General features: G+C 57.2%; 1 protein-coding gene across 2 annotated transcripts in view; it reads right to left on the reverse strand.

Moving 5' to 3' along the window:
* The window catches only part of TSPAN9 (tetraspanin 9), a 181,807-nt gene that overhangs the window by 66,564 nt on the left and 97,157 nt on the right, over positions 1-18,086 (reverse strand). The window contains exon 3 of one of the 2 annotated variants that reach the window (XM_061205915.1): positions 10,544-10,623. In XM_061205915.1, the coding sequence (XP_061061898.1) occupies positions 10,544-10,606 (63 nt within the window). In that variant the 5' untranslated portion in view covers positions 10,607-10,623. Of the gene's footprint in view, positions 1-10,543; positions 10,939-18,086 lie in introns of those variants that run through there. The other variant, XM_061205914.1, reaches the window with a different exon arrangement.

The raw sequence follows: 18,086 nt of genomic DNA on the forward strand, positions 1-18,086 counted from the left end.
CTGCCCTCCCTCTCCAGGAAGCGGGGCAGGTACATCTCAGGGGATGAGCAAATCCCAGCAGCAGCAGCATCTGGCACTGGGGGGCAAACACTTCATCTACCACTTTGCCCTCCCCTTCTTTCGGTATCAGCACCCGTTTTTCTTCAGGATATTCTCCTCCTCCCCAGTGCAGATGGCCCTGTCCCGTCAAGCTGGGTGCTCTGCTCACCCCTGCCCAAGGGTGGGCCCGTGACCAGCCAGACTCTCTCCCAGGGAAGCCAACTCTTGAACGGTGAGATCCAAGGGCCAAAGCAGCAGGAGCTGACGCATCCTGACAGAGTCCACGGGGCCAAGCTCACCATCAGCCCCTGGTACCGGACCCCTGGAGCACCCTGGTCCCTGGCCCATGTGTGGCCTGCTGCTCAGCCTTCCCTCCTAGCCTGTGAGCTCACCTGGTATCCTTCATAGATACTGAAAGACCCACAGAGAGAAAAACAGGGGTGCGGGTACCCAGAGAAGGGAAAAGAAAGCTGGGCCGGCAAAAATAGGAGACGTCTGCTCAAGTGATTTGCCCCCAGATGCCAACTGACACTGCTGGGAACTGCTCACAGACAGAGAGATAAATCGGGAGATACATTCTGTGCTCCTGAGTTAGCCCTGCCTGGTGTGCGGTGCTTGCAATCTGGGAGCCTCAGCTTGTACAGAATCCATCTAGAACGTGAGATGCTTAGATGAAGATGCCAGCTTATACCCAAGGTCACACACACTTGGAGGGAATCTCTCTAAATATACATGCTCATATATGTATAAATATATACGCACATACTTACACTACAAATGTGTTTTAACTGTTTATATAGTCACACGGCATACACACCTGTTTGTACATAAACACCGCATTAGGTTTGTATACACATGTGCACACATATACGCATACATATCTGTGTATGTGTGTGTATGGGGGGAAGCTCTGAGAACGTACAATTTGGGTACCTTGGGGAAGATGCAAGCGCAGAACCAGACCAGTGGAACACAAGGACATTTTAAAAACCCTCAGGGGGACCTCCCTGGCGGTCCAGTGGTTAAGACTCCACGCTTCCACTGCTGGGGGCGTGGGTTCGATCCCTTGTCGGGGAACCGCACGCCATGCAGTGGGGCCACTGTAAAAACCCTCAGGAACTTGCCCCGCCCTCTGTGCTATCACAGCATCTTCACACAGAGACAGACACACACTGGCTGCCCCCTGACCCCACCCCTTCTGCTTCTACTCTGGACCACAGGGTCCTGCACTCTGAGACTTCTGAAAGGGCCTTCCCTGCCCGGGGGGCGGGGAAAGCAGCTGGAGGGAGACACGCACACCCCCACCTGACTCAAGCACGGGCCGCGTGGAGCCCCTGGACAGGCACCAGGGACCGAGTGGTGTTTGGTTTTGGGGTTCCCTCGGCTCCTCTTCTCCCAGAGGAGAATCTAACCCTACTTTCCCTCTTTCACTGCTCCTTTCATAGCCTCCTCCCCATCATCCCTCACACCAGAACCACCCCTGGCAAAGGAGGGAGGATCAAAAGTCTGCACTTAGCGGAAAATGTGTAAGACCCTCACGGAGAACATCAGAGGCCTAATACGTGGAGTAAACCACGTCCGTGAACAGAAATGCACGATGAGGATACAATTTATATTCTTGAATGCAAACACAAAGATGGCGATTCTCCCCAAGTTGATCAAGAGATTCAATGAAAGGACAATCAAAATACCACCAGGGCTGGGGGGTGGGGCTGATGGACTGATTTTTGGTGAAACTAGACAAACTGATTCCAAAATTTACACAAAAGAACAAAGGGCCGAGGACAGCCCAAGCATTCTTGAAAAGCATAAGATGAGCGGACTTGCCCTACCACTTATGGAGACTTGTTATACAGTGGCCGTAATTCAGACAGTGTAGCACAGGGAAAGGTGCAAGGTACCCATCGGTGGGGGAGAAGGGGCCTGGCCAGCTGGGGGGGGGGGCTCAGGCAGCTGATGTTACAAGGGGAGAGAGGAGTCGGAGCCCTGCTCACATCGCACGCAGATATACATTCCAGAGCTACGAAGCACTTAAATATGAAAAGTAAAGCCTTCAGAAATAAATACAGGGACTCGTCTTTGATCATGCATTCATTCATTCAGACCCTCATGAATATGAGCGTCTGTTATGTTGCGACAAAAGCACTGTCCTATTACCAGGGACATAAAGATGTCCCTGAGATGTTATGTTAAATAATACATAAAAAGTACCATCTCACAAAGAAAAGAGACTGATAAGTTTGACTACATTAATTTAAAGAATTTGTTTATCAAAAGACCTCTAAAGAAAGTGAAAAGACAAGCTACAAACTGGAAGTTGTCAACTGTGTTTGTGGTACACTTAGCAGACAACGGATGAGTATCCAGAACATAAATAAAACTCCTAAAAATTAGGAAGAAAAAGCAAACAACTCTATAGGAAAATGGACGAAAACATCAAGAGGCATTCACAGAAGAGAAAAGAATGGCTGATAAACCTATGAAAAGATGTTGACTAGTAATCAGAGAAATGCAAATTTAAAACATAACACAGCATTTTACACCCACCGTATCGGAGAATGCCCCAAACTTTCCATTTTCAATTGCCAATCCACTGGGGGAAATGTCAATCGATATTTCCAGTTTGGAAAATAAGCTGTCATTCTCCAATAAAGCAGAAATGCAAGTATTCTAAAGCTCATCAATGCCAATCCTTGCTATGTTTCCTAAAGCAGCTCTCCACGTGTGGTCCATGGACTGGCTCAACGCTGAGGAACTTTATAGCAATTTGACATGGCCAGAACATTCAAGTGCATGATCAACAGCTCGGGGATGCAGTGGGGCCACCTCTGGTTGGAGCTGGGTACCGGTCACGCACAGCAGAGCCCTGTCCAAAGACTGGAAGGAAGGAACTGCTCCTCCAGAGACACTTTCAGAAGCGAGGCCCTAGAGACACTGTGGCATATGTGCACCAGGAGGCTTATTCAAGAACGTCTCCAGAAGCATGTTTGCAAAGAAGGAAATAACCCAAATGTCATCACCAGAAGAATACACTGCGGCACACACACATAACGGAATCCCGTGGAGCAGCAAAAATAAACACACTCTCATCACACATATCAACACAGATGAATCAATAAACGTAACGCTGAATTTTAAAACTTCAGAATGCTTCCAACTACCAAAAGTTTAAAAACAAGCCAAGCCAAACGATGTGGTGTTCAAGGATGCATACACATGCTGGAAAACCGTAAAGAAATATACTTAACACAAAATGTAAGGAGAATGGTTCTCTCTAGGCAGGATGCTGGGGCGAGACCAGGCAGGACCACACAGAGGCTTCGCAGGTGTAGATGATGTTTCATTCCTTAAACTCCATGGTGGGCACATGTTCGTTATATACATCTTTATATGAATTTAGATATGATATATTCCGCTATTTGAAAAAAGTTTTAAGCGACCATTTTTCGGGTTAGTAAAGTGACCTGGAGGCCCTAGTTGCCTGTCTTTTGTCAGCTCAGGTCACAGCCAAGCTGCCCAGCAGAGCCCAACCCTGAGTCTGCGCCGTGACCTGCCCTTGGAGCGCCCAGGGCAGAGGACCATGGGACCCTGCCATGTGACCACAGGCCCAGCTGGCCCGATTCAGGCACCGGGAACAAAGGGAGGCAGGGGAGGGCGTGGCCAAACTGGGAAGAGTGCAGTGTGGCAGGGCAGCTGCAGGCCCCGGCGTCCGAGACCCCGGCCCTCCCTCACTGCCTTCCACCCCATCCTCTGTTCCCCCAGAGCCGCCTCCCCATTTCTACCACGTATCCCTGAGACCAGAGAACATCTGGAACTCTCCCCAGCCTAACAAGACATCTGGAGCTCCGTCCAGGCTCCAAAGCCCCGCCCAGCACTGTCACGCCAGCCCTGGGCACCTGACTCACTGTGGGGGGCTCCCTGGGGGTCCATGCTGTCACTGCAGGAGGGCGGTGACAACACCTGCAACCACTGGTCACTGAGTCCGGCATGCCAGCATCCCGCTAAGAAGCGGACCTGTGTCATGCACACACCGCCTCACCTGGGCCCCTGGCAACAGCCCTGCAGGACAGGTGATACTGTCACACGTGAGGAAGCCCAGGCACCAGGAGGGGTAGGAACGCTTCACAACGCAGGCCTCATTCCTGCGCGCTCCAAGTCAGTAGGTCGTAGGTCAAGGGGCACGGAGGCCTCTGTCCGTGTACACAGCTGCCTGAGTGATTCGAACCTACACCCTAGGGAAGAGCCCCGGAACGGATGGGAAGCTCCCCGAAGGCAGTCACCCCCGCACCAGCCACCTAACCCGGCCTCCTGCGTGGTACTGAGCTGCCCACACGAGGAAGAGGATTTGAAACCCTGTGGCCTCCCCTTCCAGGGCTTTCCTGCAGGCTCTCAGGAGGCCTGCCGGGGCCCGAGGGAGGAGACGGCAGAACCCATCCGAATGGAACCACGGACCGACCACGTTAAAAGAGATTTCAGGCCCCCTGAGGCCCTGGGGCTGGGGGAGGAAGAGTGGGGGGTGTGGGGTGAGAGCCCCATCTCCACCCCGAGCTGCTCACCCTCCCCTCCACATGCCACTTGTAATGTCCCTGCCCCAATGCCCCCCTCCCCCCCCCCCGCCCCGACTCCTGCTGGCAGATTAGCTTTCAAACGTGAGCAGGGACAAAGCTCGCTCAGAAGACTTAACTCTGCCCGACGGGTTTGCCTCAGCCTCAGAGCTTGCTAACTGGAACCACGGAAGCAGGTACATGGCAGCCGAAGGGGAGCGGTCGGGCGTCTCCGTAAGCTGCATCGGCGACAGCGACAGCTTGCAGCCCGAGCGGCACCACAAGACCTGTCTCGGGGGTCACCGCCCGAAAAGCAAAGCATCCCGTTCCGCAGAGCCCTGGCGACAAACCTAACGGCATCCCCAGCACCTCGTCCTCGGAACACAGGCCGAACTCACCTGGAAGCCGCCCTCGGCTGGCACCACCAGGCTGATACCGCCCTTTGTTTCCCTATGTTCGGCCCATTGCACACATGCAGGAGGCTCAGTCTGGATCACCCTTCTCCCCAGCCCGGAACCCCATCCTCATCTATCCAGCAAACTCCTATCCGTCCTTCCAAGTCCAGCTGTCGTTGTCATCTCTGTATCTCGTCTCTATTAAGCAGTATTAATTACTCTACTTAGAAGCTCGACTGAGCACTCACTGCCCAGAAGTGTAATTATCTGTTTATGCACCTGACTGCTCCCGGGGACCTGGCTCACAGCAGGTGCTCGATAAATGCACACAGGGCACACTAGCCACAGAGCGCCCACTCAGCCCTTTCCATAAGAAGAAACAGAAAAGACACAACTCACTAATTCTTTTTTCCAAACTCAGATGCTCCTAAAAGAAACGGGCTGTTTTTCCTCCCCTTTATTTCTGATGGACGCAAACATTTTAGAGGGAGCGAGACAGCCATCACACGGCGTGGGGGAAGGGAAGGACAGGTCAAGTCAGGCCCCCAGGACGGATGCTGAGTCCAGGCCTGCCGCTGCCCTGGCCCAGGATGCTGGGGAGGGGGAGGGGGGCTCCGCGTTCTGGTGCCTGGGGGAGGACGGGCCAGGTGACCTCTCCATCCACGACTTCCTGGTCCGGGAAAGCTGATCTGCCCTGTGCGAGCCCAGTCAGCCGGTCCTCAGCGCTGCAGGCTCCTGCGCACGCAGCGGGCATTCAGGAAATAGTTGTGGCATGAGTGAACCGGCTCGATTGGGACCCTACAGCCCAGTAAGCCCCACAGCCCGCCGCCAAGTTCAGCCAAGGGCAGCCAGGCACGCGGAGGCAGGGGACGGCGAGGCCCCATCCTCTGCGGAGGCCTGGGGAGGAGGCCTGTGGCTTTTTCTGTGCTCCTCAGGGCAGCGGGATGGGGGACAGGCCTGCGGCCCTTTCCCCACCGGGGTGACAGCACTCCCCCCGTTTCAGCGGAACTCTCTCTTCCCTACCCTCCTCCTCCCCACCCCCTCTTGACTGACACCAATGCTGGCTCTGACATGATTTAAAAATAGATATCAAGACAAGGAAGTTTAATTTTTAATGCTTTGGAAAGGAAGCGAACACAGACCTGGCATTCCCTCACGGCCACATTCCCGGGTCTCGGGCCATCAGCCCCCCTCTCCGAGCAGAGCCAGGCCTGACCCACCCCGAGGATCAGGACCCACATGTAGCCGCCCTCTGGGGAGCCGGCCGGAGCCTTTGGGAAGCCTCTACATACATGCCTCTTGCTGCCCAGCTTGGCCTGTATCTCCTGTTGGGACTCTATTCTGACCCCTCAGCCCACTCATGACTTCCGTTCCCAGACAGAAGGCAGCCCACGGACTCAGGACACCCCAGGCCGCCCAGCCCGGATTGTACCCAGACCCTATCCTGGGCTTCACGGACACAGGGCAGCTACGGCATCCACTGGCGGCCAAGCCAGTACCGAACGCGTGCCTCCGAGGTGGCTGGAGAGCCGTGACCAAGCTGCCCGCACCCAGAGGGAGAGTAAGCAGCCCGAGAGGGGCCAGGCCACGAAGGCCTGCCCCCAGGTAGGGGAGGTTAATCAGGGTGCCCGCCCGACAGCCGGCGCAGGCAGCCCTGCGCCAGCCCTTCTCCTGCCCCGGCAGGCACCCTGAACGCTGCCTCCTTGGCTAATTGGCCTTTCTTAAGGGACCAATCCACAAGGAATAGACTTTCCAGTGAGGCCAGAATGTCACTGCTCTGCCAGCCGTGATTTAAAGTGATGGGACAGCTCTGCTGGAGAGCATGCAAAGTGACCATTATCCCGAGTGGCAATTACACTAGCAACGCCAGCCCTACTCCCAACCACCGCCCCCATCAGATAGGAGCCCAATTTGGGTTGGGAGGAGGTGGGATGGGATCACGATTTGCTGTCCCGAGAAAGGGACAAAGGCCCCCAGCACTCAGAGCTCACCCCGATACTCAGAGTTGAAAGCTCTGAGCCTCTTGTGCCCTCCTGGAGGGGCTTAGCTTCGCTTAATCTCTGCCTGGAGTATTCCACCAGATGGTCCCGGGAGGACTGAGAGATGGGGCTGAGACGAGGAGAGACACCTGGGGTGGTTGGATTACTGGTGGACAGGTCCCTCAGTATGGGGAAACTTCTGTACCAGCTCATTTCCCATCCACCTAGAAGCCAGCATTCTCTTTGAGGATCTGGGTGGGGCATGCACGGGCACAGAGGAGGTGGGACTCATTCAGGCAGGCTGACCTCTACCCCACCGTCTATATCAGGCCCTCAGAAATGCTGCCCTGGGCGCCAACCTGGCTAGCACCGGCTGGCTCTAGGCAGCGGTGCCAGGGGCAGACCTGGACACCATCCCCTCCCCCCCACAGGCAGGCACCCAGCAGCCTACAAGGCACCTGCCCTTTCCTTCCTCGGAAGGAGGAGGAGGAGGCCAGCGCACAGCTCCGCCTCCATCCTGCCCCTGGTGATGTCACCCAGGCCCTCGCCAATACCAATACCCTAGAAGCTCCACGCAGTGGCAAGGAACCAGGCCCGCTCAGGCCTGCGAGGGGCTGCAGTGTGAGACAGCTGCACCTCTCCTGGCAGTGGGACTCCTCCCAGTGGGCTCCCGGGAGGCGGGCGGTGTGGCCACAGCGGTGGGTTTGGAGAACGACCACGTAGGCTTCAGGATCTATGGGAAGATCTCGATCCATTGATTGCAGGCCTCAGGTTCAACTCTAATGCCTCAGAAAAGCCTCCTTTTGGGCTCTGAGCCATGAGACTAGAAAGTCATGGCTACATAATTCCTAACAATTGCTCTGGGTCCCAGAGGGCGTGGCGCTGACCAGCCCCACACGTCTCCTCGCACCCACCCTCTCACTCACGTCTGTCCTTGCCTCCCTGGTGCCCTGGGAAGCAGCAGGGGTCTCCAGAGGTGCTGCCTCACCCACAACACCACCCGCCTTCGCTCCTTCTCTTCCGAGTTGGCTCTTCCCTCCACTGCTCTATTTCAGGCCCAAGCACCTCCCGCAGGAAGCCTTTGCTGGACTGGGGCACAGGGACACACAAGACCAAGTCCTGGCTACACCTGCTCCTCCAGCTCCCAAGAAACGCAGTGGCCAACACTCTCACACACACAAGCATCCGTTTCTCTTCTGCTGAATTTTCCATCTCTCCTAAGGTCTAGGCCTTACTTCATCACCCCATATGCTACAAGCATGAAAGAACTGGGTCTTTGAGACTCAAAATTTTTCCCAGCTCATAGCATGTTGTGGGAATTCTAAAAATATTAAGTAGCCAGAAAAGTCAGAGACTAGGAGAAATCGAGTCCTTGCCTGGTAAGAGAGAGGGGGTAGGCACTTTCTTATTAGAAAGAATAAGTTCTTCTTATTAGAAAGAGTAAGTTCTCTCACTATAACCAAAAAGGAAGGCCATTCCACTGACCGGCTTATTAACCACAGGAAGACAGAAAGTCACTTGTCACCCCACAGCTAAGGCGCCAGGACAGCCTTCATCACTGGCAAGTTTGAGAACTAACTTCTCTTTCCTATCAGGTGGGATTGGGAATCCCTACCACATGTGTGGATTTACTGCGCTGACCCTCCCTTCATTCACTCACAAACACACAACCAGTGCCTTCCATGTGCAGGGCACAGACCACAGCACTAGCTAGCACGTGGGGAGGTCCCTAAACGCCCGGAGAAAAAAAGAGGCGGCACACGCAGTTATACCTACTCTGGCCAGCAGGTGGCGGGGTGGGGGCGGGGAGGAGCGCGTCTGAGTGGGAGGTACTGGCCAGGGCACCGAGCATCCCAGGAGGGTCTTTCTAGTAAGAGTGGGGCAAGGCAGAAAGGTAGGCGGAAACTGAACAAGGACAGAGAGGGAAGCCGTGCACAATGAATGGGCAGCATCCATGGAAATCCGCAGGCCCCAGAAAAACACACACCAGTGCTTGGCTGACACGGATGCTGGCAAACGAGCCAGAGGACCAGGAGTACTTGCCCAGAGGCAGCCACAAGATCATTCTTGACATTCCAGTGGATCTGCCCCAGTTTCCACAAAACCCTCACCACAGGACAGGTAACATCTTACCAGCAGTGGCCCAGACCCAGACCTGCGGAAATCCTACTCAAAAGATCTCAGACCAGCCTCCTTGGAAGAGAAGGGAAGGGGGCTCCCTCCCCAGAGAGAAGGTAAGGAGGCAGGACGTCCCATAACTAAGGAGGCGAGGCTGTGAGGGGGACCATCACGACCGCCCCCCCCCATTGGACTGGAAAGGAAACCCAGTCCTTAGGGATAAAGTGATTTGCCCAAGGTCACACAAAGAACTAATGCAGAACCAAGGCCAGAGCCCAGTCTTCCTCTCGCCCAGGCCTGAGCTCTTCCCTTCCCAGGGAAAAGCCACCCCACCCATACACACCCATGAAAGTTTTCCAGTTAAAGTGGGTCAGTTCACACAAGCACTGAACACCAAAGCACACCGCACCCAGCCCCTGGCACTGGGTGACTCTCCTGCCCCTATGCTCCTCCTGGACCATGGGCAGCGGACAGCCTCCACAAGGGAGGAGGACAGCCCTGGGGCAGAGCCAAACATCTGTGCTGACTACGTCTGGGCTCCAGAGAAGAAAAGCGGAGGCAGAAGTTGGGATGAAGGAAGAGTTAGATATGCATTTAAGAAGTTTTCAAATTCGCCTAGTATTTCTCGTGCACAGGGGCACACAGGGGCAGGAGAATAACAGGGGACTGAGCACAATTCCGAGCTGCCCCACCCACTGGCACCTTCTCTACAACCTCCTCTCTCACCAAGGATGGGGCACTCCCTTTGTCCCTTCCAGGCTCTGAGTCCCATGGCGGGAGCACATGGCCGGCCCGCTCCCTGCCCAGTCCACTGCAATCCCTCAAAAGCAGCTGCCGCCACCGATGGCAGCATCCCTCCCACACCCTCCCTCTCCACACAAGCCCTAACTCGGGGGCAGAGCTGCAGGCCAGCGAGCGGGTCCCTCGGCCTGGGATAGGGGCTCCTTCTCCTTTTCCTGGGATTCACTGAAAGGAGCAGGAGGGCGTGACCTCTACCACTCCCCCCATCTCACGCCCATAAAGTGCCGCAGACTGTGTTCGTGCATGTTCAGGAGGAATACAAGAAGAAACTCAGAAAACCATCCTCACTTCTGCTTGAATTCAACTCAAGGTCACAGCTGTTAAAAATTCCAACACCACACCTATGTCTGCACATTACCCAGTTGGGGGCACGGGTTTCTTACAGGGGGAGAAGGTGGCGGCAAACTTCAGCAGCCTCCCAGGAGTAGAACAAGTCTCTCCTGGAAGACAGGCAAGTTGCAGCCTCCATTCAGCCACCAAGGAGAGAGAAGGGAAGAGAAAGATGAATGAAAGTGGGGGGTGGGGGGGCGGGGGCCGGGGGAATGGTTTTTTAAAACCCACTTACCGTTGTGCAGAGAGCAGAGCAATGCAGCTCCGAAGGGGAAGAGGGTACCGTGCTTAAGCAAAGAAGAGAGGAGACCAAGGAGAGATACTGGGAAGGACTTACCCAGAATATCAGATTGAAGAGGAACATCGTGTACTTCAAGCAGCAGAGGCAGCCTCTGGCCATGTTGCACTTCTTAAATTCTAGGAGGAGAACAAAGGACAGGTCCAGGTAAAACACCACGTACTTGCTGCCTTTGGGCGCATTGTACTTGTCGGTCTTCACGCCAGCCTCGGCGTGGCTCTGGCCGCGGGAGCCCGCGGTGCCGTAGAAGGCGCCGGCCGTGAAGCCGCGGCCGAACGGGCGGCCCGAGGTGGACGGCTTGGCAAAGTCCGAGTCCTTGCTGTCCAAAGATGGACTCCGGTGGATCGAAGAATCCTCGCTACTCGACTTCTCCATGCTCGCGTCGCTCCCGGGGGGCGCGGGGGGCGGGGGGCATCGCTCCCGGAGTGGCACGGAGGGGGCGCCCGAGTCGGGCGCAGGCTGCGGGCGGGTCGGAGAAGCCTCGCACGCCGCCGCTCAGTCCCGGGGCGCACTGCCGGCCGGACCCCGCGCTGGGGGTGCCGGCGCCCCGCTCCTCGCCGGCCGGCCCGGGAGGGCTCTGCGGCGCGGCGCGGCGCGGCTCCACGCGCGCTCCCCGGGAACCGGCTGGCCTGCGTAACTTAGCGTCTTTGGGAAAGCAGCGATTTGCCTGCTCGTTCCCGAGCGTCGGCTCGCCTCCCGGGCGCACCGCCGCTCCACGCGAGGCACCCGGGCGCCCGGCTCCGGGCTCCCCGGCACCCCTCTCCCCGTCCCAGCCCGGCCCGGCCCGGCCACTTTGCGGGCGCCCGCCTCCTCTCGCCCGGCGACTTTGCGGAGCTGCCCCCGGCCCTGGGCTGCCCGGCCGCGCGGCGGGCAGTGCCGAGGGATCCGCCGCAGCTGCAACCGCTGGGCTCCCCCTGCGAAATCCCGGCCCGACTCCCGACTCTGAACAATCTCCGGAGCCCCCTCCCCGGCCCTCGGCCCCGCCCCCTGGTTTGCATTCGGCCAATGAGCGCGAGGACTGCGGGGGGCAGCCTCCCTCCCGGATGACACCACAGCTTTAATGGGATTAGCGTTCTGCCTGGTGCCTACACCAGTGCGCCGCGAGCCTCGCTAAATGTCAAGGGCTCCGGAGCCGGGGTGAACCAGAACCTTCATCGCAAGGCGCTGGCCTCTTTCCGGGGAGAGAAGGGGGCGGGAGAGGAGGGGAATGGCTGGAGGTACCACGACCCAAGGAAACCTCCCCAGAGGAAAGTGCTGGGGAGGACTGGAGGGGAAAGAAGCGCGGCCGCTGTCCAGCTGGCCGCCGCCCCCTGTGCCCACGGGGCCTGTCCCGGGCACAAGGTCTGCCGGCTACACACACACAGGCGCGCGTGTCTGCACACGTGGGTCTGGCTAGGGCGCGCGGGGAGCTGGGACCGCAGGGGAGGCGCGAGGTGTGGGAAAGGCCCTCGCGACCCGCGCCGCCCGCCCCGCCCCCTCCGCGCACGCGCGCACGCGGCTCCGGAGGCTCCCGCAGCTGCTCGAGCCCCCCGCCCCACTCCTGACCTGCGTTCCGGGCGGGACTCCCCACCCGGCTGAGAAGAGTAGGTGGCCCAGGTAGGGTCCTGCCTTGCCCCCCCCCCCCAACCGAATCCTGCCTTGCCAAGGGTGATGTCGGAGTGCTCTGGGATACCGGCGCTCCGGGAGGGCTGGTCAGGGCACAGTACCAAGAATGCCCTCGCTAGGAGCTTGGGGGCATCCAGAAGGAGCCCTTCATCCTACCATGAAACACCACCTGCGTCCCGGGCTTGTGCAGAGGTCTGCGCTGCCCAGTTGGCAAAGAAGACCAGAAGACAGGTGGGGGGCGGCACCTCTGCCACCAGCGAGAGGGTGCTGAGAGCCCCAGAGCAGCGCCACGTCTCCCCTGGCCCTGCATCTCACACCTAACAGCGCGCTCGGCCGCCGGGAGGCGCTGGGCAGGGCGGCTGGATGGGGTGTGAGTGTGACAATGTCCTCCCGGGATCCCATCAGACGTTTACTCCACACCTGCTCTGTGCTAAGCGCACCAGGCCCTGGGGGAAACAGGTATGAGGTGTGCTGCTCCCTGCCCTTCAGATTCAGATACACAAGATCTAGCCAGGAAGACAGAAGGACATTAATGACCAAGGCCATGGGCAGGAACAGAGCTACCACATCCGCTCTGGCCGAGGGGGACATTCATTCCGACCAGACCCTTGTCACAGATGCTCTGCGGGGCCCTAAGCTGCTGAGGCTGCACCTCAGGGCCGGAGGCAGGCCTGCATCCCAGGGGTGCTGGCGCTCATTCTTGAGGGCAGCCCAGCTTCTTTAAAGGGACCAACAGCGGTGCTACTATTCTGAGCCCCTGCCCCACTCAGACGGCAGCCCAGCAACGAAAGCCAGTGTGTGTCACAGACACGGCACCTTGCTGTCTCCTGGTTGGGCACAGCGGTCCCGTGGGTGCTGTGCACACATGAGGGGCAGATGTCCGGCTGGCTCCTGTTGATCCCACGGCCACCCGACTGGAATGCCTCTTGTCCTCTTCAGCCTGGACCGGCTCCTGAGGGCTCGCGGCTGTCACATCACTTCTCTGATGCGGGAGAGATCACACCAGCTGGACTGAGAGTCAGGAGACCTGTTTTTCACTCTGAGCTCGATTCTGAGGTCTGTGATCAGGGCGAGGTGGCTCGCCTTTGTGAGGTGCTATCTCCTCCTCTTTAAAATGGGGTTCACAGAGCCCACCCCCGAGGAGTCGGCCTGTGTGCGAACCGTCTGAGGCCCCTAAGAGCTGAACCAGTACCAGGGGCCGTCATTACTAGTCTCAGACGTGGACGTGGAGTCAGCCAGCACCTCCCAGGCGGGCCCCCACTCCCCACCCCCGCCTTCTCGTTTCTTTTCATCTCTCTCTTCTCCCCAGCTCACACCTTGTTCCGTAAGAACAGCCTCCGCACTGTCCTGGATCGTTCCACCCTCATTTCTGATTATACGTGGATTTGTGCCAATAGCTATCTCCTCAGCAGCTGAGGCCCTGGGGGGCCGGGGGTGCAGGACAACAGGCAGGTAGGAGAGGAAGAGGGGCCGCCCAGTGTAACCGCTCTGCTCTGCCCTCCTGGCCACGCTCATCAAAAGGCCACTGAAGTCTCACTCCTCGGCTCATCAACAAAGCCTCGGTGAGGTCCCGTGAAGGCTCTCTCCCAGCTTAGTCGTGGTCAGAAGCATAAGAGCAACTCCTATCTGCAAGTCCCCAGTGTATCCCAGGCACCAAGCATCACCCGCAGTAACTCACAGAATCCTCAGGGCAGCCCCACAAGATACGTATGGCTATTATCCCCATTTTACAGATAAGGAAACTGTGATTTCAAAGCCCATGTTCTTTACTCTCTTGGGCTCTAAACCTAGTTCCTGCCCTTGGGAATCTGCCAGTCTAACAGACAGAATCTAAAAGCATAACAGGGAGCCTGATGAGAGGTCATTAGCAGAAGGAGCTGAGTAAGGGGCAAAGGGGAGAGGGGTGGTCAGGGCAGTGCCGCTGGACCGGTCGTCAGCAGAGGGGAGCCCCCCAGGAGATGGCCCTACATTATCGTACAGCGGGCTGGAAGAAGGAAGGGTGAGGGGAGAAGGTAGTTTGCAAGACAGGAACTGAGTCCCCGATAGGAGGCAGCTCGGGCAAAGCCGGGAGACCAGCTACGGGCAGGCGGTTTCAGCCAGAGCGTCGTCCTCCGCTGCCACCATGAAGAGACCACTCATGCGTCACAGACCGCCCATCACGGGCAGGACACTGAGCAGGGGCACCGGGAGAGACAAAGGTGAGTCAGCCATGGCCGCGGCCCCAAGGAGCTCAAGATGCAGTGAACAGACCAGCCCTCCACCCCACTCCAGACCATCCCTGGGGAAGCCCACAACAGAATGACAGAGCGCACACGTGCCATGATAGGACGGCATGGAGCTGGAGTTTGGCCTCCCCTTGGAGAAGGGCTGGCTGGAGCAGGCGTGGCAGGGACAGAGGAGGGGGGAGAGCACGGCTAGGGGAACTTCGGGGGCAGTGAGGAGACGGGGCCTGGGGGGTCACAGTGAGCTACCTGTGAGGCCTCGAGTGACACTAGGAGTCTGAGCTTTATCCCGGGGCTTCCCAAGCAGTGGGGCACGTGACAGAATTGGGGCCCTAGGAAGCCAGGCCTGGCAGCAGGGTGGAGAGGCAAGGTCAGCTGCTGTGCTGCCTCAATTTCTTAGACTTTGAGTGCAGAAGGAACCATCAGAGAGAGAGAAGGTGATGTGAGACACCATCTCTCCCCCGTGCTGGTCCTCATCTACTCGCCTGGCTCAGGAGAGCCAGAAGGTACAGACTGCCCTTGAGGATCTCAGAGCATGTGAACAAGGCAGAGCTGCCTTTTTCTTTCCTTTTTTTTTTTAGACAACAAAAAAAGTAAGCAGGTACAGAATTCCCAGAGGGGAGAAAGAGATGTGAATATGTGAAATCAACATGCAACATCCCTGCTGCCTGGCAGCTGGGGAGATGTTGCATGTTGCAGCTTCAGAGTAATGCCAAGCTCTTGGTCTTTCCCTGCATCTCTCAGGCCTTTGGGCTCTCGCTAACCTGCACACAGGTGATGGGCCACACAGATCCCCTTCTGGTCCCACACTGAGTATCTCTGTATCTGACAACATGTGTAGCTTGTGAGGCATCCTGGACCTCCGAGGCTCAGGCAGGGCGGCCCCACCAGAATTCAGGTGAGACAGAGGGGCACTCGCCATCCAGAGGGGCCGCCATTACAGAAGGGAGCCTTATTCACCTCAGCTTAATTTTTAAACTCCCACATTGGGATCCTCTTCAGCAATATAGAAAATGCTTTGATTGCTAAGCAAACCATTTACCGATGGTGCCAAAAGGGAACAAGGATGGACGATGGATGAACATAGATAAAGAAGTCGTGGTGTATATATGATGGAACACGACTCAGCCACGAAATAGACAAAACCCTGCCATTAGTGACAACATGGATGGACCTCACGGGTTAAGTGAAGTCAGTCAGAGAAAGACAAATACCGTATGATTTCACTCATATGTGAGATATTAAATACATAAACAAACCAAAACAAAACAAAACAAATACGTGGATACAGAGAACAGAGCAGTGGTTATTCAGAAGGGGAGGGAGGCAGCTGTAGGGTGATGGCTGGAAACCACACCCTTGGTGGTGAGCATGCTGTAGAGTATACAAAAGTCAGGATACGATGTTGTACACGTGAAACCTATATGATGTTATAGACCAATGTCACCTCAATAAATTTTAAAAAGCAAGAGGGCAGGGGGAGAAGGATGGAGCGGTGCCTAACAGGGGCCACACCCCAGGATGTTGGCATGAAGGTTCACTCTGCAGGGGGAGGTGAGGAGGGTCTGGGGCAGGGGGCAGGGGTGGGCCTCCAATTTGCCATGGAAATTAAACAGCTCCAGGGCCACGCGTCACCAGACTTGGCCAGGATTCACGAAGGACGGTGATGATGGTAAAATGGCTGGGGAAGAAAGGAACTAAAGGTCATTGTGTTTGTTATTTGTTTAGTTTCTGAGACCAGTAAGGAAAACAGACAAAGAACTGGGTTTGGCTGCAGTGGGAGGGTTGCCCTTAGAAGGAGGGATGTATTGCTCAGGACCTTCTACCAAGGGCGGCACCTCCTTCCCTGGGGAGAGGTTTGCCCCTCCTCCTTCGGGCCCCCAGATCTTCGTCCAGACAAACTAGTTTGTCCACCTGCCTCTGCTCTAGTCACTGGACTTCTCAAAGGAGGCAGGGGCTGTGTCTTAACCATTTCCTCAGCCCCGGTGCCTGTTCCTGTGACCACCTCAGTCAGGGCAGGTGGAGGGCCAGGAAGCCCACCAGGCCTAGGCCCTGAGTTCTCCCCACGGACCACCCGGGAGCCCAAGTTCACTAACCAGAGGGAGGGACCCAAGCCAGACGTGTATGGGGCCACTCCTGGGAAGCAGGCTGTCGAGGGCATCGGGACCTGGTGTGAAGACTATGGGGTCAGCTGCCGCTCACAGCCACGTCCCCAGCATGTGGCCCCACCTGAGACGGATGGACAAACGGACAGACGGGTAAACACACAAACTTACTGAGCAGAGAGGAAGAGTCGGAAAAGGTAGGAGGTGGGAAAAGGAGAAGACAGAGGACAGAACCCCTCCGGGCCCTCCCCGCCCTGGGCAGCCAGCCTGGTGGAGACACCCACGTCCAGCCCCGAGTCCCTGGTGGGCCCATGCAGACTCCCTCGTTCCATCACATCTCCAGGCCCAAGAGGTGGTGGCCACTCCTGCCCACGGAGGGAGCATGCCCGTGAAGAGACCTCAGCTGTGTGTCCACACCCCTGAGGAACAGGTGGGCACGCACGTCAGAGCACGAGCTGCTGATACTGCGGACGCTTAGCTTAGCTCCAAGGAATCGCCGTCACAGCTCCAGACCAGCCGTGCCACTCCTGACCCGCTCTCAGGGAGGCTTCTGGATCGAGGAACCAGGTGAGGTGAGAAGGGTTCGTCCCAAAGCCAACCCACTCGGCACCCCCCGCCTGCCCGTAACTGTGGGCCAGCGGGGCCCAGGTCTGGGAGAAAGGATAGCATACGCTCAGACGCCTGCAGTGACTGCCGTCCGTACCCACGACCCGCCCCGACCACAGAGAACAATGTCCTGCCAACTCCGGGCTTTGGGACTGGACGGATCTGTGTCCAGATCCCACCTGCAGTGAGCTACCCACGTGCCGGGTAACCTGGAATGACCACCTGCCTGCTCCGTATCTCAGTTTCCCCAACCGTGTGATGGAGATGATAATACACACCTCCCGAGCAGTGTGCAAAAAAACAGAGACTGAAGGTTAGGAATGTGATGCACAAAGGACAATGTTGGACACAGAGAGTGTTCAGTGAATTGAGGCACGGTTTTCACTACCAACAAGCATTATTATAGTAAATATGGTCCCAGTCCCCATCTAATCATAAGGTGATTGAACAGAGAAAGATACAAGACAACACGTAATTGATGCAAAATGTTCTGTGGCTCAAATTCTGAGGGCAAGTGCTGGCAGGTCCTCCTCCGGGGGCCCTCCTCCCCTCTGCCAACACTCCTGCATTCGCCACCCCATCTGTTCTGGGGCCGTCCACATGCTGACGACACCTAAAGGCTTACCTGGGCCTGACCTGTCTTCTGAGCCCCAAGCACGCATACCCAACCCCTGCTTGGCATCCCCACGCGGCTGTCTCACAGCAGCTCCCATTTCCCGTGCCCCAGAGGGGCATTGACCTTGCCCGTGCCCTGCTCCCCTGGCAGTGACCCCCTTCTCAATAAACGGCCTAAACACCCATCCCATTGCTCAGGCCAGAGGCCCAAGATTCATCCTGACTCCCCGTGGTCACTGGCCCCCGCCTCCTCTCAAACACAAATCCCACCCAATGAGCCTCCTTCTCCTTCTCACCGGCTCCACGGGCACGGCCCTGGTCCAGCTCCTGCAGCATCTCGGCCAGGGCTCTCCTTCCCGCCCCTGCCTGAGGTCCCTTCTCCAGGGAGCAGCCACCCCACCTTCTCACTCACACTACTCTCTTACCGCC

Source organism: Eubalaena glacialis, chromosome 11 (assembly GCF_028564815.1).
Source record: "Eubalaena glacialis isolate mEubGla1 chromosome 11, mEubGla1.1.hap2.+ XY, whole genome shotgun sequence".
Taxonomy (NCBI): Eukaryota; Metazoa; Chordata; class Mammalia; order Artiodactyla; family Balaenidae; genus Eubalaena; species Eubalaena glacialis.